The sequence below is a fragment of the Phaenicophaeus curvirostris genome, chromosome Z (assembly GCF_032191515.1).
Source record: "Phaenicophaeus curvirostris isolate KB17595 chromosome Z, BPBGC_Pcur_1.0, whole genome shotgun sequence".
NCBI lineage: Eukaryota > Metazoa > Chordata > Aves > Cuculiformes > Cuculidae > Phaenicophaeus > Phaenicophaeus curvirostris.
The window spans coordinates 22,701,599-22,727,129 of NC_091431.1; the positions used below are offsets into that span (position 1 = coordinate 22,701,599).

Sequence of the window (25,531 nt, forward strand, 5' to 3'; positions counted from 1 at the left end):
CTCCCCCCATTTTTCTAGCTGGCAAAGCTTGATGATATTCCCGAAGACCATAAAATATGTAAAAATGAGGGATGCTAAGGAAGAGAGTTCCACCCCCATGGAAAACCCAATCCTCAGACACATGTCATCAGAACTAAGTTGTTAGAAAGTCAGTCTACAGCCTCTCATTTACATCATAGCACTGAAAGCTGTTGCCATGCTGCGTTTGACGTTGTCCAACACAACAACTGGACTGAGAGCCAGCTCTGCCAACGCAGCTGAAACAGAAAATTGTTCTTACGTTTTCTTCTGGTCAATAGCTTCTTCCTCAGAAAAGTCTTAAAGCTTACACCCGCCCCCTTTATGCGCAGCCAACCTGCTTTGCTTAGACATCCTTCGGCGCCACTCGTACAATAAACGAGATGAAAAAGAGACTCTTGTCTCTTAATCTTTCCAGCCTTGCGGATAAGAGAAAGGCACCCTCTTTTTGTTTTTATCCAGAGACCGTTGCAATGATATACCTTCCATTGGAACTTTCTTATTTTTTTCTCTTTTATAATGAGATTTATCTAGAGCTAAGGATATTTTTGCTTTTTTTTTTTTAAATTTTATTTTGACTTAAAGCTCATTGCCAAGCCGAGATCACCAGACGCGTTTCGGCTGAGAAGGAGGAGCCGCGCCGCCCCGTGTCCCGCGGCGGCTGCCCGGCGGCACAGCGCCCTCTCGCGGCTGCCCGGCCGAAAGGCGCGCCGCGCCTCGGCTCCGTTCGGCCCCGTTCGGCCCCGCTCGGCTCCGTTCGGCCCCGTTCGGCCCCGCTCGGCTCCGCTCGGCCCCACTCGGCTGGGCTCGGCTCCCGCCGGCCCCGCTCGGCCACGCTCGGCTCCGCTCGGCCCCGCTCGGCTCCCGCCGTCCCCGCCCGGCCCCCGTGCCGCCATGGGGCCGCTGCTGTGGCTGCTGCTGCCGCTGGGCGCGGGCTCCGCCGCGTACGTGGTGTCGGTGGATGCGCGGCGAGCCGAGCGGCCCCTGCGGCACTTCTGGAGGAGCACGGGCTTCTGGTAAGCGCGGGCCAGGGCTCCCCGCGGCGCGGCGGGGTCGGGCCCGCTCGGCACTGCCCCCGGGCGGGTCACGGGACGGGGCCGAGCCGCGTCCCCGACCGGCCTCGGGCGCCCTCGGAGGTGTGAAGCCCTTCTTCGTGCCCAGGCAGCACACCTGTTGGAACTCAGAGCTCATTCCCTTTCCTTTGCACCGTCCCCGTGGTCGCAGTCCCGAAGTAGGGTCAGGCAAAGCTTCCCTGGCTGCTAGTTCTCTGCAGGACACTTCTGACAGGCACCATCTTCCTGGCACGACCAGTGAGCGCATTTGGTCCAAGACAAGGGATCCGGTGGGGCCACCACTTAATCAAGAAAAAATATTTCACGGAAACAGTCATTGGGCACTGGAACAGGCTGCCCAGGGAGGTGGTTGAGTTGCCTTCCCTGAAGATGTTTAAAAGACGAGTGGATGAGGTGCTCAGGGACATTGTTTAGTGATTGATGGGAATGGCTGGACTCGATCCAGTGGGTCCTTTCCAACCTGGTTATTCTATGATTCTATGATTTTCTTTAGTGCTTTGCTTCTTGGAGGAAGCCCAGTGTTGCTGAGCTAACTGAGGCTACTGCAAGTTTTCATGGAATCATTAGGTTGGGAAGGACCTCTTCGTTCAGCTAAATGAGTAACGAGCCAGATAGGAGTATATGGGTAGAAAATGTCTTTCTATTAATCCAGAGAGTAGGCTGAAAATATTGAGTGTAAAGGGAAAGACAAAAGTCAGTACTGACTTCTTGAAGACAGAGGCCTTTGTAGTAGGAGGACAAGTCAAAAAAGCATTAATAAAAGAAGTGAGCAGGAGCTACTTCAGATAAATTGTGCTGTTCAGTAGTCACTCAGGTGCCCATAGCTACCTACTTTCTGCAGTATTTGATTTGTCCACAAAAGGAAAGGAAGGAACTGATTCCCCAGTCATACCATATCCTTTTAAAAGGTACAATTCCCTACTACTCTTGGCTCCCCATGAAGGCCTGTATTCTGTTTAAGCATCCTTCCCTCTTCTCACTTCTAATAGCAGGCCACTTGAACTCTCCAGACCAGAGATCGTCTTTGTTCAGTTGATTTGCACAATGGTGCTTTAGTCATGGACTTTAGGTCTTTCTGAAATGCTTGTGTCTCAGTTGTGCCTCGGTTTCATCTGTGAACTGCAGGTGCAGACTCACTAAGTCTGCTACCATGATAATTTTCTGTCCAAAATGGCTTAACCATCTTTGTTCATGGGCGTTCAGACACGTGTATGACACACACTGTGAGAGTTATCGTAGCAGACTGTAAGTGCTTTCCAGCTCAGACATTATTTCCATGCATATGGTTAGCCTAATCATCATAGAATCATAGTGTCTCCAGGTTGGAAAACGCCTCTTAGAACATCAAGTCCAACCATTCCTATCTGCCAATAAACCATGTCCTTGAGTATCTCATCTCCCAGCCTTTCAAATACCTTCAGGGATGATGACTCAACCACCTCCATGGGCAGCCTGTTCCAGTGCCTGGTGACCCTTTCTGTGAAAAATTTTATCCTGATGTCCAGTCTGAACCTCCCCTGGTGCAGCCTGAGGCCATTCCCTCTTGTCCTGTCCCCTGTCATTTGGGAGAAGAGGCCAGCACCTACCTCTCTACAACCTCCTTTCAGGTAGTTGTAGAGAGCAATAAGGTCTCCTCTCAGCCTCCTCAAGGCTAAACAACCCCAGGTTCCGTCAGCTGCTCCTCGTAAGTCTTGTTCTCCAGCCGCTTCACCAGCTTTATTGCCCTTCTCTGGATGTGCTCCAGGACCTCAACATCATTTTGTACTCTACATGAATGCTTCTAGCAGGCTCAGGAGCAAAAGACAGTTTATTCCTCAGCCACGTTCGTATCTTAGCATAAACTGATCATGACTTCCTTCACTTAGGCATAGAGTGGATTAAAAAACAGATGTAGGTCTGGAATCGGTGGTAGTAAGCACTTCTTAAAAAAACAATTGACATTGTCCTTATGTACTGGAACAATTAAAAAGACCCACGTGGTTGATACATTTTAACTAAGAGTGGAATTGTTAACTTCTCTGTCTTACTCGTGTGACTTGAAGCAATCTCAGGGAGGTGATGTCTAAGTGCCTGTTTTACTAGTAAAGTTGGCAGAAGGGGTCACACGTGCTGACAGGTTGGTATGAAACACTGTAAGGCTGTAATCTGTATCAAGACTTGCGCTTTCTGATAAGGATGCAGGAGGTGAGGTAATAAATAGGCTGTGTCTTATCTAGGATAAAAGTTGTGTTAGGTTTTTGGCCAGTTGGGGTGAGGCTTTTCCCCTTTTGGGCACACGTGTTTCTCCAGCAGCAAGTTCATTCAGTGCTGTCCTTGGAGACCTTGGAGATCCTTGGATGTATGTGGAGGGGCACAGAAGAGGAGAGGGTGACCGTATGACTATTCCCAGCATAATTACAGTGAACATGGAGCTGATCCAGCCTTAAGAGGAGACAGATCACAGTAGGAAAAGCATAAACTATATTACTTCTTCAAATACACAGTTAATATGCAGTCTGTAGTTAGAGCACAAGTCATCTCTCTTTGCAGTGTGAAGACACATGGAAGTATTCCACCAAACCTTGGGGACAATGTTTCATCTTTCTTGTAATACAAATGCTTTAACACTCAGATTTTGTATGTTATTAGGAGGCTTAATGGGAGTCCCTAAGGATGCCCACACCCAGTGAGTTGGGCAGTGTTCTAAGTTTCTGACTTGGGAGGGTGAAGTTGAGATCTTCCTCCATCTTGCAGTTATTTATCTGTGGAGATGGAGGCAGCAGAAATTTACCCCAGTGTCATGTTAATTTCAGTGAAATAAGTAGACACCAAAATCAGTTTAACAGAGTCATTGCTTTGTAGCCGTGAGCAGACTAAACTGCTTACAACATCAAGTATAGACTCTTCAAGCCACATGCTTCTGTGGTTCCTTATGCTTAGGAGTGAGTTGAACATGGCTGGAGGATGTGGAAGCTCTGAGGGTCTAATTCTGCTTCTAATAAGTGCAGCTTCCACAGCAGAGCAAGAGTTGGTGTTTTTACATGGACTTCAGCAAGAAGATCAAGCCCATATTTGTCTTACTGCTCACCTGAGCAAGTCTGACTTTCACTCCAAAACCTAAAAGACACTGAAGTCCCTTTATCATCAGTTACTCGGAGGCAAGGTGAATGTCATTGTATGGCCTCTGCAGGCCACTGCTGCTTGAGGTTGCTACCTGTGCAGCAATGACTGCTTGTTATACTTCCTTTTGAGCAAGGCAATGAGATGCCCCCAAGTTGTGTCCTGCTTTGTCAAACTACATGTGTGTCCAGTTAGCCCCAAATAACCCACAACTGCATTTTGCTTCCATCTCACATTAGACAGTATTCCTCATGCCAGGGAGGATCTTGCAGGTGGTGTAGGGGCCTAACACAGGAATCTTTGGATAGTCAATGGAGCTGCTTGTTAATGTTGCTATATATTGTTTCTTTTCTGTCTCTCCTTTCCTGTAGCCCTCCTTTACCTCACAGCCGTGCTGACCTTTTTGACCTGAGCAAAGACCAAGAGATGAACCTTGCCTACATTTCTTCTGTTCCACATGGCGGCATTGAACAGGTTCGGATTCACTGGTTACTGGAGTTAGTTGCTCTCAGGTAAGAAAACACCTCAAGTCAAAATCCAGTAAAACATGACACATTAAAGTGTCCAACAGGTGCTCACTTTGATATTTGTCATAGTATAATTGCAAGCTGAGAATTAGTTTGCTTCCTTGGAAGTCAGTTTGGGACTGTATGACATTAAGAAAGAGAGAGCTTGGATTGAGAAAGGTGGGGTTAACCTGAATACACTTCATTCTAACAACAGTTTAAGGAGCACTTTAAGGTTTCATTTTGCCTGAAGATTCTTCTGCGTGTGCTGGTGAAATTGTACCGAGACCATCTCAGGTTGCGTGCTACAGTCATTCCACATCTCCTCTCTGCTGCCGTGTCCAGGCCTCAACATCTTGATTCCCTGTTTTACCATGAGCTCCAGTGAGGCCTGGCTCCAGTGAGACTGGCAGAAATGGGTTTCCTAGACCATTGCATGCGCATTGCATGTGCCATGGTCTAGTGCAGCGTTTTTTAACTGGATGCATCCTTTCTAAAATACTGCTTGGCACAACTTTGAAAAGAACTCTAGAGGATTCTGCAATGGTTCCTTAAACTAGGAGGAGTTCTGCTTTGCAGTCAGGACATCTACACCTGGTGTTCTGGAGGGAGCTGTCAGTTTGATTCAATGCAATGACCTTTCCAAATGTTTGAAGACTCGTATTACGTGTTAGCACTGCTGTTCCTTCAAGTCCATCAGAGTTTGCTTAGTGCAGTGACACCAGCATCTACTCAGTACTGCTGGGTGAAGCCAGTCTTTTAGAAGTTCAGCTTGAACACATCCATACCAGTATGCCCAGTTGCAAAAACAAATAGAGATGCCTGGAACAGGAGTGTTGGTCTGTGAAGAAAGACAAACCACAAAAAAACCCCATCAGCAGTTGTAATAGCTTTTAAAGTTCTTCCTAGCTCAGGCTGTTGCTAACCTGAGCATATTTACAATCCACATTGTTACTGCATCTGCTGTCTCAGCCACGGGAAGATGGGGAATTTGCCATTTTTAACTGTGGAGAAGTGACAAGGGGAAGGAGGGCTCAGACTCTGGAAACAGGGTGTGAGCAGACAAGTAGTGGGTTTCAGAGTGTACATTAGGAACAGGAGAATTTTTTTTCTTAGATGTTAGGGTGTGCTTGTGTATTACATAATTTGTAATTGTTTGTTTGGGAAGGAGTTCAGAGATCCTGCACACAGAGAAGTGTTGCGTTTGTACCTCAGAGCTAGTCCATCTGTGAATACAGGGGGTGAGACAGCTCCTCCCTCCTATCTTTCCCGGTGGAATTTTCCCAGTAAACACCCTTTCCTGTGCTGTGTCTCCCTCTCTCACTGGATTTTATAATTACTCTTGCAGTGACTCAGTTTCAGCAGGGCCAAGGACAACTGTCACTGCTCACTGCTGCTGGAGTCCCTGTCTTGGATCTCAGAGGTTTCTTCTGAGGAATGGCTTAGGTCTTTCAGATCTCTGTAACCAATTGACTTAGAGAAAAATCTGTGAGTACCTTTGAAAAGAAAGCAGCAACACCTACACTCAGAGTCCAAAATCTCTCCTGGAAGCTTGTTTTAGCTGTGCGATGCCTTGGATTGGGCTTTCCAATGACTGCGTAAAGGGAATGCATCTGTTATGGATTCTGCTCAGCCTTTCTAGGGAGTGAGGCACGGAGTCCTTCAGAGTGGGATGTTCTTTGCGCAGTCTAAATTCTAGGAGCATGATGGCTTAGTAGTCAAGTAGGAAAGCTGCAGTAACTGAAGGGTAGGGTTCTAACACACCAGACTCAGTATCTAGCCCAGCATTGACACGTAGAAATTAGAAACTTTACTACTGTCTAGAACCAAGCTCATTTTGCAAAACTGTGCATTTGTCAAAGACAAGAATACATTTAAGTAGTGAAAGGACAACCAGTGACCTAAGCAGCAGCAACAGTTTGGAATGGAATGTTTTGGGAGAGAGCATGGAGCCTGCAGACCAACATTGGGATTGAAGAAGCCACAGGGGCAAGAATGCAGGTCCGAACAGCAGTTCATTGCTAATGCTGAATTCTGTGCATGTGCAATTATCTTCTTGAAGCAGTGATTTCCAGAAGGATATAAACCGTTTTTGAGTGAGCAGCCTGGAACAGCAAAACTGTGTTATGTCGTGGGATTTGTGTGTAGAGATGTCTTGGAAGCTGTTGTAAGGTACTTGACTGAAGAGCACTTGCAAAAAACAGAGAACTAGGAGATCCCACCACTGTTGATGGCTAACAGGTACAGTCATTGCTTTTCCTCGCAGTTGTGCCGTCTGTAGAAAAGTACCATAAATATTCCTCCCAAGAAGCAGGCATACTCATAGAAGAACGCTACCTTCACTTTCTTGCTTCTATAATGCTCTTTCTCATTATGTCTTCTAATCCCCCAATGCTGAGTGCATCCCTGTATTTTAACCCTTTTCTAGGCAGCAAACCAACATCTTATCTTTTTCTTTATTCCAAGTTATCCTGCCATTTTACCACCTGTGAAAAGATACCACAAGGCAAACTGTTTTCAAAGAACTACTAGTTTTATTTTCCAAATGAAAGCATGTGTTTGTCTCTAGGTCATGTGACACAGGAATATTCATGTTTACAAGGGAACCCAAGGTGTCTTTCATGTACTGGACAGTTGCGAGGATTTTAGTTACCAGTGCCAACAAATACAGCCATTTTTACACCTACACCACACATTCTGGTCATGCTGCACTAGTAAACAGGAGAGTTTGAGGTAAAGACTCGCAACTCTGTTCCCAGCTTCATGCAACCCACACAATCCACAAGTTGAGAACCCTTTCCTGTTCTTATGTAGCAGTACTGAAGTTTGTTGGATACATGGTTTATACAAGGCACCACAGCAAAATAGTAAATCTACATATGCATATAACATTTTCTAAAAGACATATAATGATTTTATTTCAACATTAGTATAAACCTAGTTAGAATTACAAGCCCATTCCCAGCTCCTCTCAAAGTCACGATACCTAATTCCTGGTAGAACAGGAGAAAAGAGAATCAACAGGTTTTAACATTTTCAGTCTTCACAACATGAATCTTTATAAAATGCAGTATAGCAAACATACACGTACCAAGGAAAGGCTTGCTTTTTCAGTTACCTTTTACTTGCTCCTTAGAAATAATTTATAGTCTCCCAGCACACCTACATCATAGTACTGAAAGCTGTTTCCATGCTGCGTTTGACGTTGTCCAACACAACAACTTGACTGAGAGCCAGCTTTGACAATGCAGCTGAAACAGAAAATTGTTCTTACGTTTTCTTCTTCCTAGGAAAAGTCTTAAAGCTCACACCCCCTGTTTATGCACCGCCAAGTTTCTTTGCTTGGATATCCTTTGGTGCCACTCTTAGAATAAACGAGATGAAAAAGAGAATCTTGTATCTTAATTTTTTCAGCCTTATGGATATGAGAAGGACACTCCCTTTTTGTTTTTCTCCAGAGACTGTTGCAAGGATACACCTTCCATTGGAACTTTCTAATTTTTTTCTTTTTTAAAATGAGACTCATCTAGAGTTAAGGATATTTTTACTTGTTTTTTCTTCACATTGTAGGCTGGTTGCTTGACCAATAAAAGAAGTCCAGATTGCTAGGATGTGTGTTCTTTTGTACTGAAGCAATTTTATTTGACTTCCAATAACAGCTTGCTTTGGCACAACAGACTAAGAGTGTCTTTATTGGCACTGTCTGGCAAGAACTCTTGTAAACCCACTTCCTCATCCTAGGCCCTGGCAGGACCTTAAAAAAGATATACTCTGATCAAAGAATGGTTAGAAACAAAAGCAGACACAGATCAATACTTTGTCCTTGGGCTCTGCCCACTTGCTTTTATGACGGAAATAAGGTAGTGATACCAAGTCAGCAATTTAAAGAATAATGTAATTAAACTGTTTTATGGCAGGTGAATGCTGCCATTCGTCAATCCTGTAATCTCTTGAGAGACATTTCTACCACGTTTTACTGCTCTGGTAGTACTGAGCTGTGCAGCTGATATGTGTTTTTTTATAATGAATACAAGAAAATGTCAGCATTGAATCACTTACCTAATATTGTGCTATTCTCAATCCTTTTGAAGAAATTTTTTATTTGTCTTTTGGGAATGTACTGCTTTTCCCTTAAGAAAATATTTGTTCTTGAGAACCAGACAGGCTCTGGGGCACCTGGAGAACCTCAGTTTGAGTATTCTTTCATTCAGTGTCCTGAAAAGTTGAAATAAGCAAGTCACATGATGTGTTGGCCTGACTTTCCTTTTTAAATGGCACAGCAGAAAAATGGCTTCTGCATACATGGAATGTATTTCTAGAGTCTGCTGATTGTAAGAGGCACAGCTGTGATAGAATTTCCTTCCATGCTTGGTGCTGTGTGTGAACCAGCTACAAATAAGGAGAGAAGGATAGGGCAGCTGTCCTAATTTTTGTGCTGGTAATTATAAGCTTGAGTATGAGAGAGGATTTTGTTCCAATGCTAGAACACTGACTATTAACTGTGTTACAATTAAAATCTGAATCTATGCTTGTTTGTAGAGAGACAACATGCAAATAGAACAACACAATGGTCTCTGGGGTTATCATTTGACACAAAGCAGCAAGTACAGCAGTTAATGCAAATTGTTATAGAAGGTAACCCAGCTCTGGAAAACATAGTTTAGTGTACCTCAGAATCAAAGAATAATATGATAGGAATAATAAAATAAAATTTAAAAAAAACCCAAACATCTGTAGCATGTTCAGTGATGGAATTTTTACAGCATATAGGGATACACAACTTATGAAGTGTTGCTGCCAGGTGGTGGCCCAGGTATGCTGCTGTAAAGCTTCATTAGCATTGCATTAGAGAAGACCAGCCAGGCAGTTCTCACTGACCCATCACTTTCCTTCTAGGCACACCACGCATTTACCTTACCACCCTACCATATTTACTCCTGTTTCTCTTTGCACCTGTGCAGGCATCTGTAGAAAGAACGTGATGTGGTGCATCACAGTTCTGAGGTTTTGTGTTTGATGGTGCTTATGTGTTCCTGAATTGGAGCTGAATCTGTGCAGTAGGGTCAACTTATTTTTACAGGATGGTACAACTACCTGGGTGACTGTGTGACTGCCAGTTAAAGCCATTCATTCTTCTTAATCCTGTTGATCCTCTTATTAGTTACAAAATTGTACATCAGAGTCATATTTCTTCCAGCAGCATGAAATGGATAGGAATATGAAAACCTTAAGTAACTAATTACCACAGATTGAAGCCAGTAGCACAAGTGGACTCCACGAGTAATTTTTGGAAATGATGGTTTTGAGAGGGAACTTTGGAGAGGGAACTCTCCTGTAGCATGTTGTGTCATTAAACTGATGTAATCAAGGTGGAGAGACATACTACATTCCACAATATTTTACACATTTTATTTGTATGCAAACGGTGGAAGTTGTCTATGAGTACACTTAGAATGACAGAAGGGGTAGGGCCTTACAAGCCAGAATTTAAACCATTATGTGACCAGGAGGCTACATCCATTGCGTTTTCGTGGAGATGGCTTGTAAATTGTGTGTCTTATTAACACAAACCAGCCATTCAACCACTAGGAGAATTAACTGAAACTGGGCAGACCTTCCAGCACAACAGTCTCATGATGTATATATTGGGTCACAATATGATCATGGCACAAGGGGGAAGCCAATCCCAAACTGTTGTACTGTTCATTACCTGCGTTTTGAAGTGAAAGTGTAGGTAATAAGCCAATCTGTTTCATCCTGGTCCCCGACTGCATCCCCAGTGGCTGTCCTATGTGGCAACTAACTAACAACAGAGCTTTTCAAGGGGGAAAGGCCAATGTTGTGCCTGATAATTTAATTACTGCAAACTGCCCCTCCTCATCCATCACTTCTGTGGTGAATCATCAGTGAAGACACAGAATTAAACTGAGCAATCTGCTGGAAGCATTTGGTCTTTTGCAAACTGCACAGCATTGTGTATACTATAGAACAGCATTTCCTGCATACTTCCAGAATCTTTCCCAAAGTAACCTCCTCTTTTCAGAGAATCTATCACTGAAGGATTGCAGCAAGCCAGGAGAACAGAAATGTTTAAGTCATTGTAGTCTTTCAGGATTTCCTTTAGAGTATTAACTCCAGTGGTGTCCAAAAATGAGATGGAAGAGCAATCTACAACAAGGGCTTGGAAATCAATTTGTTTAGGAACTAGTTGCAGTGTGGTTTCTCCAGTACCTAGGCCATTAGCAGCTGTGTGATCTCCCTTTTTCAGATGCTGCTTTTCCTTCTTTTCATATTTCTTCCTTCTGGCAGCTTCTAGGTTAGGATCTAAGTTGGTCAATCTGTACAGAGACTTTAGAAAATAGTTTCTATTTGCATAGTAAAGTGGGCCCTCAAAACGGAATATTTTGACCTTCGGAACAGAAGAAAGATTTTCATATTCTAAGTCATCTTCATAAAAGCTGGTGTCTTGGATCTGACCAAGCAGGGCTGTCCGTGGGCGCTGAGTTCGAACAATGATACATAACATGGAGAATACAATGCCAACCAACAGCCCTATTTCTGTGCTAATCAAGGCAGAGGCAAACATGGTAACAACCCAAACAATTGTGTCCAACTTATTTGTGTGGTACCGTGCAGGCACATCCTGGAACTTCCTCAGTGCTCCTCGAAGGCTGACAATGATGATACATGCCAGGACACTCTTCTGCAAGGAGTAGAAGAGAGGTGCCAAGAAAAGCAGCACCAGCAAAACTACCATTGCACTAATGACTCCAGAGACCTGAGTCTGGCAGCCTGTAGATGTTTTGACGAGTGTTTTTGCCAGGGCTGCACTTGTTGCAAAACAGTGAAAGAAGGAAGGAATGATGTTGCAGAACCCCACAGCAAACATTTCCTGATTGGCTCGGATGGTGTAAGCATATTTCTTTGCACACATTTCAGAAAGGGATACAGTGAAAACAAAGCTGACTATGGCGAGAGGCAAAGCATCTACAGCGACTCGGACCATTAAGTTGAAATGTGGTACCTTGGGGGGAATAAATCCTGTTGGAATAGTCCCAGAAACACTGGATGCATACACTTCATTTAACTTCCCGTAGTGTGAAATCAGTGTTGCCACAACAATAACTACCAGTTCTGTAGGAAGAGGAAATTTCAGCTTATGCTTATACCGATCTCCCAATTCCTTAGCAGTGACCAGCACCACTATACAAATGGCACTTGTGATGACATCACAAAGGTTAGCCTGAGAAATGTTCCGGAAAATATTAATCCAGGTAATAACAAGCATCCCATGCCCTTGGCTACGTGGAATTTTTATTCCAATCAGATACTTCACTTGAGCTGTTAAAATAGTTAAGGAAGCACCAGTTGCAAAGCCGTCTAATACAGACTCAGATAGGTATATAGATACGAAACCCAGTCGAAATATCCCCATTAGAACCTGAGGAGACACAGAAAAAGAAAAAAAATATAAGCCTTAAATCATGCTGCAAGTACCTAAGAACAGATGGGAAAGAACTAGCTGGAGGCAAGTAGCATTTAGCTGTTTTAATACAGGAATTATCCTGATGTTTCTAGTCTGCTTTTAAAACATGATCCTTTTTACTGTTTGGCGTACTACAAACCCAAGAGGTCAATAAGGAGTTTGGGATAGGGTCAATGAAACTCTCCAACTCAGGCAATGGTCTGAAGTTATTCCAGTGAAATGGATTGTCGGAATTTTATTTCCCGTGCAAAAGATCATTGGATCCCAATATGCTTCTGTTATACCAAAACAAATTTTCTTTTTTCATGTCTTAAAATGAATGAATTTAAAACTTACAGCCATTGCTTTGTGAACAGAACTTCAATGACAACAGCCAAGATCCTTACATTAGTGGCACTGTTACATGAAACAGCTTTTAATTGTAGCCCTTTGAACAGAAGGGAGAGTACAGCATATACAGGACTTGTGGCATGCCTAAGGTCAGAAGTGGCAGAATTGCTCACTTCTCAAATCCCAGAGTACTGCCCTTAACTAGTTGTGGCTCCTTTCTTTAGTGGCTTTGGGAAATAAAGCTTCACAAGGACATTTTATTGTTCATAATTGTGACCTGCAGTTTCTTAGTAAACAGGAAGATAGCAAGCTCTTTCCATACAATTAATATGTAAGTATGTTCATCATGCTCCCTTCTGTGTTCTTTTGATATCCTCATAACTGGCAGCATGTTGATGAGTCTCAAAAAGTCCAGCACGCCCATTGTCTGAAAAGCAGGTTAGTCAATCTATTCCCTGTCTTTTCCTTTCTGCTTCTGAATTATCTTTGGACAGCAGTTTGGTAAACATGGTACTCACTAGGAAAACACTGAGCAGTGCATTTAAAGCTTATGTAGAAGTAGGTGAGTGGATCAACGCCTTTATTAAAAATTATATCTTCATTGTTGAAGTACACGGCTACCTGGGAATTTCTGTATTGGATTCATGGACCCATGAAAGCAGCAAGGCCAAGAGCAGTAATAGATGATAATAGTCTTACAGAGGATACTTGTTTCACCTCTGCTTGCTAGAAGCTAAGAAAACTGCTTACCTCATGCTTTCTCTGAGTTGCCTACAGGTAGGCTTCCTGGAGAAAACAGTCTTAAGGTCATTCAAGTGAACTGATGCTGTATCGCTCATTAGAAGAGAGTCAAACCAAAGCTTAGGTCATGCAAAGAATCTTTAGGAACTTTGTACCTTGCTTTTGGATGTCAGCAGCCACTTACCTGATACACTCCAGCCACAAATGTCAAGGCTGTAGCAATGCCAATAGCATAGCATTCTTTCCCGCACTCAGCATTCATCCCTGCAGTTGTGAGGTTGAAGGCAGTTGTATTCAACTGACTGCCATTCTGCAGAGAGCCATCACCCAAGGCTGGTGGAGCATCATCATTCAAGTCAAACCCAGCCAAGAGAAGTTCTCGGTCCACAACTTGTCCCACCATTAAGCTTATCAAGCTGAAAATGCCAACTGAGACGTGACGGGATGTGCCCATTAAGAAATAGATGATGTTGGCAAAGAATGATGTGTAAAGGCTGTAAATGGGCTTCAGACCTGCTAGGAGTGAGTATGCAATTGCCTGTGGCACCAAAATAATCCCAATCACTAACCCAGACATAATATCCCCCCAAATGTACTCTCTGCACTGGTACTTAGGAAGCCATTGTAAAACAGGAAAGAAATCCATGACAAAGTTCTTCAACTTCTTTGGGGTGCAGGAGCAGCTCTTCCTCAGCTTAGCTAGCATGACTTCTTTCATACTAATCTTGACACGAGTCTTTCTTTCCATGAGAAAGCAGGAAGAGGTGTTGTTTTCCATCATGGTAGCCTCAAGTGGTCTTTCCATTGTCCCAGTGTTTACTTCATGTAGCTGTTCCTGCAATGTGAAGAAGACAGCTGGTAGGGTGCAATGCATGAAGTTTTTTTAGCACAGATGCTTAACACTAGAAGTTTGTCACCTGATTGTGCTTTTAAGGAAGCATCATTGCAACAAGAACACCACCCCAAGGCTTCAATGACACATACCACCAAGAAATAAATTTACACATTGAGCTCTTTCATGCAGACATTTAAGAGTACGTTCCTTTGAATCTGGTTTGTTTTACTAATGAAAAATGAAGTTAAATTAGTCATTTTGTGATATATTTCTGTCAGCTCTTCCAAGTGCTCTGTCATAGAGGTCTCTGTCATCAGAGGCAACGCTCAATCATGTGAAATAAACATAGGCTAGCGAGGTAGGCTATGATCCTTCTAATAGTGTGTCTGTAGTTACTGATGTGGAACTCATATATGATATAGTCATCTGTTACTGCACCTCAATACACAGGAGAAAAATTTTGCTAGTAGTATAGGTAAAGTAGAGTTTTCAGGAGAGCAACAATTTAGTCTTATTCAATGTTTGTGCACAAACCATTGATGGACTCCAGAAGCTGCTACATAAAGGATCCTATTGAATTGCAGATTGTTCTGATGTGCAGCTTCTATTAATTAGTAAGCATCTTGTCACAGATAGCTGTTTGGCAACATGTGGACCATAAACTATGATGGAATCTGTTACCATCTCAGAAGAGTGCTACAAGTTAGTATTTCGAGTTTAAACTTACAATTGCCTTGGATTTGCTCTCCAAATAGTAAGATATAACAAATAATTCTACCTGCAGCAGAACAAATACAGTGGTGTTTTCTGTGGTTCTCCTGCATGGCAGTTTTCTGATATGTAAAAACTGGGAAGATTTATATTCTCCAGATATAGGTGCTTTTGATGTCTTTTTCTTCTATGAACACAACTGTTTTCACTGAACTCGGCCTCTGCATTTTTGCTTAACTGTCAAATTAATTTGAAATTAGCATAGTCTATTCATAAGTCATTTGGGGGTAGTTTGGGACGTTACTAAGAGGCAGGACAGTATCACATGCAAGTGGCCTACCTTAAACAGTTTGAAAATAAAACTAATAGTAGGAAGGTGGAAAACGTCAAACAGACTATGCCCAGTGGCAAATCTTGGATTCTGATTTGAAGCAGAAAGAAAGAACTGAGTTCCAAGCGTAGATACCCATATGTAAGTACTGGGAGATATGGAATGCCTCTTATTGACCTAGAAAAAGGGAGTATGTGCTAGTACAATGGTATACAGAATCTCTAGAAAAGAAAAACTTCTCAGGCCCAGCCTCTCTCATAGAAACAGCCATTATCTCTACAACAAAGCTATTTGGTGCCAGCTGTGACATTGTCATATATGTCAAAGCTTGTCTTCACTTACAAGTTAAAGCTATTTCTTCAGTCTTTTAGTATCTAGAGACAGAAACCATACCTGTCAGTATCCTAAAACTTGGAGTACACTCACTGGTATAGTATTGTTGGTATATTTTAATTATTTTAACGTTAATACTAAGTTTACACTCTAGTGACAAAAGTCATCATTCTTTGTGTAAATTTTATAGGGTTTTTTTGTGAAGAAAAGTGTTTTGATTTGTTAATACTTGGTAACAACCAGTTAAAGTGGGGAATTCAACCTGAGAAAACACAAAGGGCATACGAGTCCAACTGGAATACCAGCAGCCTGTAAGCTTTTATCTGTAGCATTCCAAATAGAGTGTCTTGTTATAAAGTGTTCTGTCTGTCCTGCTTAGAATTTTTTTTCAAGATGTTAACAAGTACTTTTTGCTAGCAAATTGAAAACAATAAGAAGATACGTTTTCTGTAACTAGCCCAAAAGTCTTAACTTCTTACATAGTATTGTAAATGACACAGCATGATTTTGAAGGCCGGGCAAAGTTTACCCACAACTTGAAACGGGATGTTTAAGCGTTACATTTACGTAATTCATAACTTGGGTAAAAGGCAGACAAGAGTTTCTTGGTGCAGGTATGTTTACTGATTCTCCAAGTAGAAAATGACCTGCATAGTAGTATAAATATATTTTTAGAAAAAAGTGGATATCTATCCATCCAAATTATATTAAATAGTTTTTAAACACTGTATAACTTTCTTTGTGTTTGTAAGTAAGTTTTATCTCTGTCATAAAGCAAAACTAATTACAATTTAGTGTAATTATTTCAAAAGATTGAAGGTTAATTTTTACCAGTTATGCCAAATTTAACTTTGGACTGTAATGTACCATATGGTAATGCTAGCCAAGAGCTGCTTGCACAAGAAATACGTTGGATCTAGTCTTTGTTAGAATGCAAAGGTGAGAGAAAAGATAAAAGAAGTTGCAACACCAAGATAAATGCTTAAGAGCATAATTAATGTTTACCAAATACAGAGTGCTAGCAACTGTAATAAGACACTCATTTTTAAGATGCAAAAACTCCGTGCTTTTTGTCTTACCTAAATTAGTTTTGAGCGTGAGAGGCTTGCGCATGAGGACAGCAAGTCCTGTTTGAATGCAACCCGCTTCTTTCAGCCAAGTGAATTCAGACAGCCAAGAAATAAATACAGCTTTTGTTCTGTGTACTTAAAGCTAGTGGGCAGTTCAATACCCAATGAATGCTTTTGATAAGCTACATTAAAAAAAAACAAACCACATTCACTTTTATATACTAATCTCATATATTTAATTGTACAGTTGATGTCTGCCTCTCTCTAAACCCACACAGTTTACTTACAAGTAAATTTGTGTTTACCGAAAAAAGCCCATTAAAATTCATACATATGCATTCTTTGTGTGGCTTTCTTGGAGTTGTAATAGTTGATAGTAGATAAGATTATTGGAACATAATTTCAGTGGAAATCTGTTAAGAGGTCTTATGTATGAATGATAATTTAGCAATATATCTGGGTTGTACTAGTGTGATGAAGCATGGGTCTTTTCAATGGTTTTGATGCATTTTAGAGACAGGTCAAAAAATCTTCCTGGTGTAATAAATATGCTCATACTAAAACACAGCTAAATACTGAAAGTAAGTGATTTTCTTCAGTTGTTTTTTCTCATGAAAATAAGGATTTTCTTCATATAAATAACTATTTATTCTGCTAGAACCCATGTCAAACTAACCTGCTAACTATAAAGCACTCAGCTCTAAAAAAAAGATGATACTGATTTCCAGAAACTATTAATGCTTATTGAGTTTAATTGTTGCTTTTAATACATATTAAAGCCACACCAAATAGGAGAAAGGGAATTGTTACCAGCTAAACTTTTCCAGCTGTGTAACCCAAGAGTTGACAAGCTCTGATGCCTGTAGCTCAGTAATAATTTAATTGGTTCACCTGAAGAAAACTAGGTTCCACCATAGCTGCGTGATATCCCCTGTGCATTTGTACAGCCTAGCAGAGAGGTGGGAGCTTTGAATGCTTTTGCCATCTCCAAAGAAAGGAGGGTAGAGAGCAGATGTGTCTAGTCCTGTGCACAAGTAGACTCCAGCCTTCTGATTCTGGCACTGAGAATAATGGTGTCTTTTCACAGTGGTAATACTTAAGCAATATTCAGAAGCCCTAGGAGCATCAGTAAATAGATTCCTCCACTGGTTCACCAAACTGATTCATATTCAGCTCGGTCCGTACTAAGTGGTTTATAAGAAAAGGGACAACTCCTTCTACAGGCTCCCCATCACACCTTAGAGGTTTGCAGACCTCTTTTGCAGACCATAAAATGCTGGCATTTTATGCAAGTAAAGGCTGCCAGTCACTTGCTGAAAGAGCTGGTTTTAGCAAAGATGCGCAGATGAAGAAGTATGTATCTTAGAAAGTGTCTATCCATTGCATGGACATTGGTATCTGAATGTCCTCAGCTGTGTGGGTACAAATGAGTGTTGCTTGTGTGCACATTCATATCCATATATATCATCCATGTCATGACAACAAAAAGTAGTCTTGGTTATTTTTAATTGTATTTTAATGTTTGGAATTTTCATAGTTACATTTTTTCAAGTTGCCCTTGACCATCTAGGAAAAAGAAAAAAGCTTTTATTTCCTCCTGCTTGAGGAAGTTAGATGTAATGTGGTTTGTCTTATCAAAAAGAGAAACAAGGCAAACAACCATTATAGCCAAAGAAACTGCTGACTTTCCAGCTGGCCTTAGTCCCACCTTTATTCCTGTCATTTGACCATGCAACTGACCTAATAAAATCTCTCTAGAGGGGAGGAAAGATTCATCTCAATGTGTTCAGTAGGATTTCGCTTTGCAGATTCCTTGTCAAGCAGTTTCTGCTAGTACATGTATGACCATTCTAGCTGGATGAGTTCTTAGTGAAACAGAATAACCCCCAAAAAACTTTATTCTGTTGCGTCCTTTTGTCTCCCCATCCTGATTGTCCACCAGAAAATCTGAAGCTGTATCTCTAGAAAACCCAAGAGGGAATAGGCAGGGTGAGCCTGCCTTTCTATGCTAAAGCAATCTTTTAAGTGCTGTATGTGGGACAGAAGTCAGACTGTATCATAATTCTGTACTAGAATCACTCAGTCTGGCTGAAATACTGATTGTAAGTTAGGGTGGAGCCCCTTAAATAGTTTGAACCAGGTGATGGCTTGCTATTTTCTCTATGTTCAAACTGTGAAAAATCAGCTAAAACCTAATGTGGTTAAAGCGGGTTTTATGTTTATCATAGGAAGTTTCATTGTGGTTTTGTTGCATATACCGTAGTAAAAAAAATGTAAGACATCAGTTAGGCAAAGCGTTTGATACAGAGCACTTGTAAGTGTTGAGTTAAACTGTTTATTTTACTCATCTTTCCTGACAGCAATCTTTTCTGCCTGTGAGGAACATCTCTTGGTCTCTAACTGCTATGATTATGTTACTGTTCTGGATTTCATTTTTAACACAGTTTTGAAAAATCCTTTGGCTAGCTTCATTTATGATGCACACATTCAATGTACAGAGGCGTGTTATGCTGGCAAACAAGGGTTTTTTTCAAAGGAAAGAACCCAGAAGCTCTGCCCCAGTGCACTCTGACTCTTCATGGTGGCATAAAAACCTGAACCAGCAATTGTTTCTTTGGTTAGACTTGAACAGATGTGGTAAGGACTTTTAGACCTGACTAGTCTGAAATAAAATCACATGAAACATATATATTTATAATACAGTACTGCTTCAGCACTTACTGCTTTGATTTACTAAGGTGTTTGTTGTGCAGAATTACTTAGAAATGTCAACATAACCTGTTAGAAAGGATCAAGTGACAAAACAGAATAAATTAAATTAATGTTTTTCAGTGGCTTGCATCAGCTTTTGTGTTTTCAGCTTTAGAGGGTGAGGACCCGCATGTACTTGGAAGCAGCCTTAAGCAAGGTGCCAGCTACCAAAGCCTTTTTTTTTAAACACTGACCTGGCAAGCTTTCAGGCTACAGGCAGAGAACATCGCTGTGCATTTTAGGAAAGTTGTGTGAAACATGATGGTCTGAGTTAGTTTTTTACTATATGTGAGCAAAATATTGTGGCTTCGAAGCATTTTCCTCCTGAGTTCCAACATTATGCTAATTTGAAATTGAAAGAAGAAAGCATTTATTGGTCTCTACGAGTCTTAAGTCATCTAGAAGTTAACACGCTATATTACGGAGTTATTCTGAAAGTCAAGCACTCTTAGATTTGTATATTTCTAGTTAAGATGTCCAATTTACAACTTCTACTTCCAGCTATAAATTAATCTAGGATTTCCAAGGTAAGTTAGACTTTCTCAAATGCCTCCATTCATCAGCAGCTGTGATTCAGTTCATATTTTTCCAAGGATTCTTGCTTCAGTGTCCCAGTGAGTAAGATTACAGCCAATGACATGTTACAATCCCAGGGATGAAGAGCAGTCTACAATAGAACTCACAGTCAGCCAGCAGCTGCTGTTAAGACTGCCTATTCAGATCATCCTTGTGAACGATCAGAGCTTGGAAATAAATGATCAAGTAGTTCCACTGGTTCTCCAGGGACTGGTTTTGTTTAGGGGTTCCAGAACGTGCTGGTCAAAATACTGGCATGCATTTGAAGGCAAGACAGCACTATTCTGCAGAGTCCTAGGACATGACCACTAAAAACACATTTTCTGTGGTGTCAAAGAACATTCCTAAAAATCAGACTTCTTCCTTTGGGAAAGGTAGCTAGCCCAAAGTGAAAGTGTTTCTTTAAAAAATCTTTCAAGACAGCTTTTCAGGACCTTAATTATTGGTCACATAACTATACACTAATCTCTGTTTTCTGCCCTGTGGTTTTGCTGGACTTTGTTTAGTCACATTAAACTAATGTTACCCTCCCTGGTGTCTTGGGTTTATTACACAAAATAAGGACAATATTTTGTAAACCCTCTCCCATATTTAATCACTAAGAACATTCTCTGTTTAATGATAATTCAGTAATTTGGGAAACAGATAAGCTTCATCTAGACTACTTTTCAGAAGTACAAATAAAAACTAGCCAAAGAGCTTGTCTTGAACTCTTAGGCCAGACTTTGCAGGAAGGATTACTTCCATAACAATTTCAGCAGACAACATGTTTTACAAACCTTTGCCCAGTATCTACTTTATAAGCAATATTTATGAAGAATGGAATAACAACAAAGCTTAAAAAGCAACACCAGCATGCAAAGTAACTGAAAAGAAGCAGTTCTACACCTTTGAAAACAGCCAGAGAACATATAAAACCTGAATTTAGAGGTATGGGAGGGGAAACAAATCTCTTACCTGGATAGCTTTTTGGCAGAAATGTTCAGCTCTGGTTTTGCATGTGAAATGAATTAAAGTCTTCAGTCAGGCATTGCTTTATTTGCATAAAAGGTAATTATTAGCTAAATATCCCTCAAGGGAAAGTTGGGTAATTATGGAATCTTGAGCTTGCCGCTTGGTAGCGTGTTGTCACTTGTACCGCTTAGAAAACTTGGATATATATGCAGCACTTGCTGAGGATATGAGTTACATAATGTGCAAGATTATTAATTAACTAACACTGTTCCAAAAATTATGCTGAGTTTGGTCTAGCACATCTCTGACCTTTGAAGCCGTTTCTCATCTGAGATTTGGTCTGCTTTATGCATCCTCACATCACACTAGCTTTTGATTTTTACATATTCAATGTATAAGAATAGGACTACAGTCTTGCCTGAGATTTGTGTGTTTTGCAGCCTGGAATAAGTACAGCACATAGGATGCTACGGCTGGAGGTCAGAGTTCCATTCCTACACATCGGCACGTTCGGATCACGAGATCTCTTGCTTCTGTGTAAACCAGTCACTACAAAATTTAGGCAGATCAACAGGACAAAGACTGAGTTTCTTTGTAAGGTATAGTAGGTCCGACGCAAAAAAATTAGACTAATCCTGTAGCTCAGGAACCAACTGTGGGAGGGGGGAGACAAAAAAAAATAGTTACAGAACATGTTCTAAGCTATCACGATGATACAAGGCTCAACTTGATCACTCAGTGCAAGTGGACACATGTTCACATAGAAACATGTTCTTAACCTCTTAACTGAAGGAATCCATGATAGAAACTTTTCAGTTATTGACTGAGGCTTACAGTGAAGAGATCTCTAAGACCAAGTCAGTGCTCAAAGAAACCCAGTTTTTGTTGGTAGAAGATTTGAAAGCAAACACAACAGGGAATCTCAACAGCCTTTCAGAAAATCGTCTTTGGAATTGCTTTGAATGTTTACAGCATCGTATGCAGCTGGGTGTCAACTCGGAAGGGAACTATTTTGAAGGATCATAGCTGATTGTCTTAATTTGTTAGATAAAAAGTTACAGGCACTGTCTTGGGATTTTTGTGTTGTACCTCATATAGATGACCAAGTCCCTCCTCTGTTGCCTTAGCTTTTTGGATAGGTGCAGACCGATGCAAATGACTAATAATTATCCATCTCCTCCTCTTGACAAATGTGATAAGTAATGTTAAGTGGTTACTAAGCGGTGTAGATTAACAGATTGGGCTTAAGGCCAGGACTCACAAAAGCAGTTGGTCTATAAGTTACGGGATAGAGATGCGTGTTGCTCAACCAATGAAGAATATGAATATGTGTGCAATAACAATCTGAAATGGGAGGTCCAAGGCCTGAAAAGGACTGTGTTGCTGGATAGACAAAGGTGAAGTGCTTGCAGGGAGATGCAGTGCAGAAGCATGTTGACAGAGGGCCAGGTTTCAGCATCCTCTTTTATTCTACTGCGGAAGTTTGTTTGCTGCTCTTTAAAAATAATAAGGAAACATGAAAATTATGGAAATGAGAAATGTAAACAGCAGCATGGGTGTGAAACAGCAGCAGAAGCACATCTCACCTCCGTGATGCTAAACTAATTGTCATGGGTTCTTGAAACTACTGACTGTTACCAAGAACTCAGACTCGGTAACAGTAGTTGTGACATTCTCATCCCAAAGTCTAAGGAATGTCGTTTAAGTCCTTTCTTGCCCCTTCCCTGTAGGAAGTCTTGTCAAACATTCTTTTCCCTTTGCCATTCTCAAGATAAATAAAAGGGAACAAAAAGAAAGCAGAAGTGCTCCTAGCCTGAATGATGAATTTTGCACATTGATAGTGGAAAGGTAGTATATCTCTTTGGTCTTGTGGACCATGAAAATAAAAATGGCCTTATTTTTTTCTGTTAATTCCTTTCCAGGCCTGTGCTATTTCTTACTTGCAGATTAAAGTGACTTAAACTCAAACTTTCAAATTTGTTCTTTCATCCATTTTACTGACTAATTCTTAGAACCAAGAGTCACCTTCTCTGAAGATCCCTTAAAATCTATCATGCTATCTGCTTTGGGACCTAAGTAAGCTTGCCTGCTGTCTTCTCCTTTACAGCATGTTTCAAAGATTTGCAAACTTCACAATGTCTAGTATTCACAGTCCTGGAATTTGCAGAATAATGGGTATTGCCCTACTTAACTTTTTTTTTTAAAGACATCTCTCTGCATTTCTTTCCAACAGTACTTTTCCCAATATGAGGCTTCTAAGAGTACTGTGGGATGTTAAGGTTATCACTTGACCCCTACCGTATATACTTGGTTGTAACTTTGTTTTGCCTCAGGCTAGCCCAGAAATAACATTTTCTGAAATTTTCAAAGAGAATCAATAACATAAAGTCTTCAAACGTACATGATGCAAATGAAATAGCCTCCTTCTTTCTTCTGTTCAAGTGTTTGAAGTTCATAAATACGGACAGTTATAAAAAGCACTTAAACCTAATGCCTGCAATATTTAAAATGCCATCAAGCCTCAGTTAGTCTACAATTTACTTTTATGCAATAGTGACCAAGTGATGTGCCTAAAACCCACACATTTGTTGGGTATTTAATAGGAAAGATGGGAGCAGTAAAAATAAGCATCCCTCCTTTTAAAAGCCCCTATATGCTAAACCTAACATTCCTTTTTCAGTTGTGACAAGCTGGAAATGTTGTGTGTATGGGAGGGGAGAGACATGGTATTGATTAGCTGTTTAAAAAAAAAAAATAATTATCATCTTCTGTAGTCCCTGCTGAGGGGAAACACTGAGATCTGCAAAGTTTGGTGCAAATGTGTATATTCAAAACTGATTAAGACCATCCTTTACTAGGTATCTTTTCTTCTGTTTCCCACTACAAAAATAGAACCAATTGATTAGCGCTTATCAAAGGCACAAGGTAGCTGCAGTAGGTCCACACGGATTTCTTATCAGCACACAGTAGCACTGTTCCTTAGAAGCACAGCTTTCTACAAGACTAGATTAGAAATTCTGTCGTAATATAGTTCAGGTCTGCCCAATGGTATTACTCCATTGCTGTTTACAGTGAGATAACATAAATAAATAGTAGCACTGGAAAAAAATCTTTGTCCTGTAGAGTGTAATCACAGGTAGAAGATAAACTTAAAATCATTATGTTACAGGGGTGAGTAATCTCTGCCTTCATACTCATTCCTACTATTCTGTTTTAATAGAGCGCATTGTACTACATAGAGATCAAACAGAAGTGCAGTCCTGACTTAGCTTTAATATTTTCAGGAGTATTGTATACTTTCTTCAAGTAGACAAAAAAATACTTCTTAGTGTTAAGTGGAATTCGGATAAGCAGCATGTGGAACTGTCCTTGCACACAGTGTTGAGCTGTCCATGGTCGTTAACACAGTTGTGTCCTTTGAAAAAGGTTTTTTATTAAAATACGTCACGGAGTGGGCTGGGCTCGTAAATCTTAATGTCTATGAAGACTTTGCATACCTTCAGCTGTCTAGGAAGATTTTGCATGAGTGTAAAAAGTCTGAGCTTATCTGCCCCATGAGTGAAACTGACAGTTGTTTCATCCCTAAACAGCTAGAACTGTGGAATCAAAGCCTGCTTATTGCTTGGTTTAGGATGAACGTTACTACTGATATTTGTAAGTCTTGGAGGCAAATTTTGCTGAGCAAGGATAGCCTCTCAGGAATACTGAAGCTTCTTCAACTAATTCCTTGCATTCATATGTAATCTTGACTGGATATCCAAAACCCGTTTCTGTGTGCAAAGAAAGTTGAGGATTTCTTACAGCATTGTCAAGTAAGCTTTCATATTTCATTAGCACAGAATATAATGCACCTTTATACTGAAAAAAAAGTATAAAGGCATCATTTCATATTAGTGGAAGTTGTTTAGCGTAGGAGAAGAAAGAATTTAAAAAGGTTATGCATGAAGATGAAGACCATGGAGTGGAAGGGCTGACAGTACCACGTTTTTGCAGAGACATGTAAGTTTGCATCTCATTGAAAACTGTATGTAGCGCAATTGCTCCTTAATTGTTAGAGGTTTTGCTGTATTTTACATTGAAGAGACAAGAGCAAACACTGGGATGCCATTTAAAGAGCTGCACTGTCTATGAGCAACCTGAGTGCTTGCAAGATATACAGAGAATACTAAGTAGAATGTTGTTGAACTTGATCCTGGTTGCATATTTGGCAACAGGGAGGGCCATCATTCGAACTCCTTGTTGTGATATTACACAACAATAAATAAGCTATGTCCCATGCTGTGTTTGAACTCACATACTGTTGGACTGTATTTCCACATACAGCAGACAGGCAAAGGAATAGAAGGACCATAAACAGAAAATAAAGGTGAGAATGAAGGTGTGACAGTAACAGTACCATGACATGAAACCAGTAAGTCAAATATGTACCATTGGGCACCCATTACTGAGGGTGTAGTATTAGGCTGGATGCTTGAATTAGAATTCTGGATGCATACAGAGAACAGTTGTGCTGCTGCTTGGAAAGAAAAGTTCAGTGACAGCTTTCCCAGACGATGCCAAAAGGAGTTAGGTGCTTCAAACAAGCTAATTTTAGCACTTGGCCCTCATTCCTCTTACTTGTGCATGTGAATATCACCCATTAGTTGTCTTTGTGGTTTTAGTCTCCATATGCCCTCTTTCCAAAACTTTTGCATGTAGATGACACTATTTGGTATTC

General features: G+C 40.9%; 2 protein-coding genes across 6 annotated transcripts in view; one reads left to right on the forward strand and one right to left on the reverse strand.

Annotated features, from left to right (window-relative positions):
- Positions 1–903: 903 nt before the first annotated feature.
- Positions 904–25,531, forward strand: part of IDUA (alpha-L-iduronidase) — a 46,007-nt gene continuing 21,379 nt past the window's right edge. Inside the window, exons 1-2 of one of the 2 annotated variants that reach the window (XM_069880678.1) lie at positions 904–1,034; positions 4,562–4,702. In XM_069880678.1, coding sequence (XP_069736779.1) covers positions 913–1,034; positions 4,562–4,702 — 263 coding nt within the window. In that variant the 5' untranslated portion in view covers positions 904–912. Of the gene's footprint in view, positions 1,035–4,561; positions 4,703–6,911; positions 6,938–25,531 lie in introns of those variants that run through there. The other variant, XM_069880679.1, reaches the window with a different exon arrangement.
- The window catches only part of SLC26A1 (solute carrier family 26 member 1), a 34,613-nt gene continuing 19,414 nt past the window's right edge, over positions 10,333–25,531 (reverse strand). The window contains exons 1-3 of one of the 4 annotated variants that reach the window (XM_069880675.1): positions 20,818–20,986; positions 13,438–14,088; positions 10,334–12,137 (exon numbers count right to left, since the gene is read on the reverse strand). In XM_069880675.1, coding sequence (XP_069736776.1) covers positions 10,617–12,137; positions 13,438–14,058 — 2,142 coding nt within the window. In that variant the 5' untranslated portion in view covers positions 14,059–14,088; positions 20,818–20,986 and the 3' untranslated portion in view covers positions 10,334–10,616. Of the gene's footprint in view, positions 12,138–13,437; positions 14,089–16,294; positions 16,403–20,817; positions 20,987–25,531 lie in introns of those variants that run through there. The other 3 variants (XM_069880677.1, XM_069880674.1, XM_069880676.1) reach the window with 3 other exon arrangements.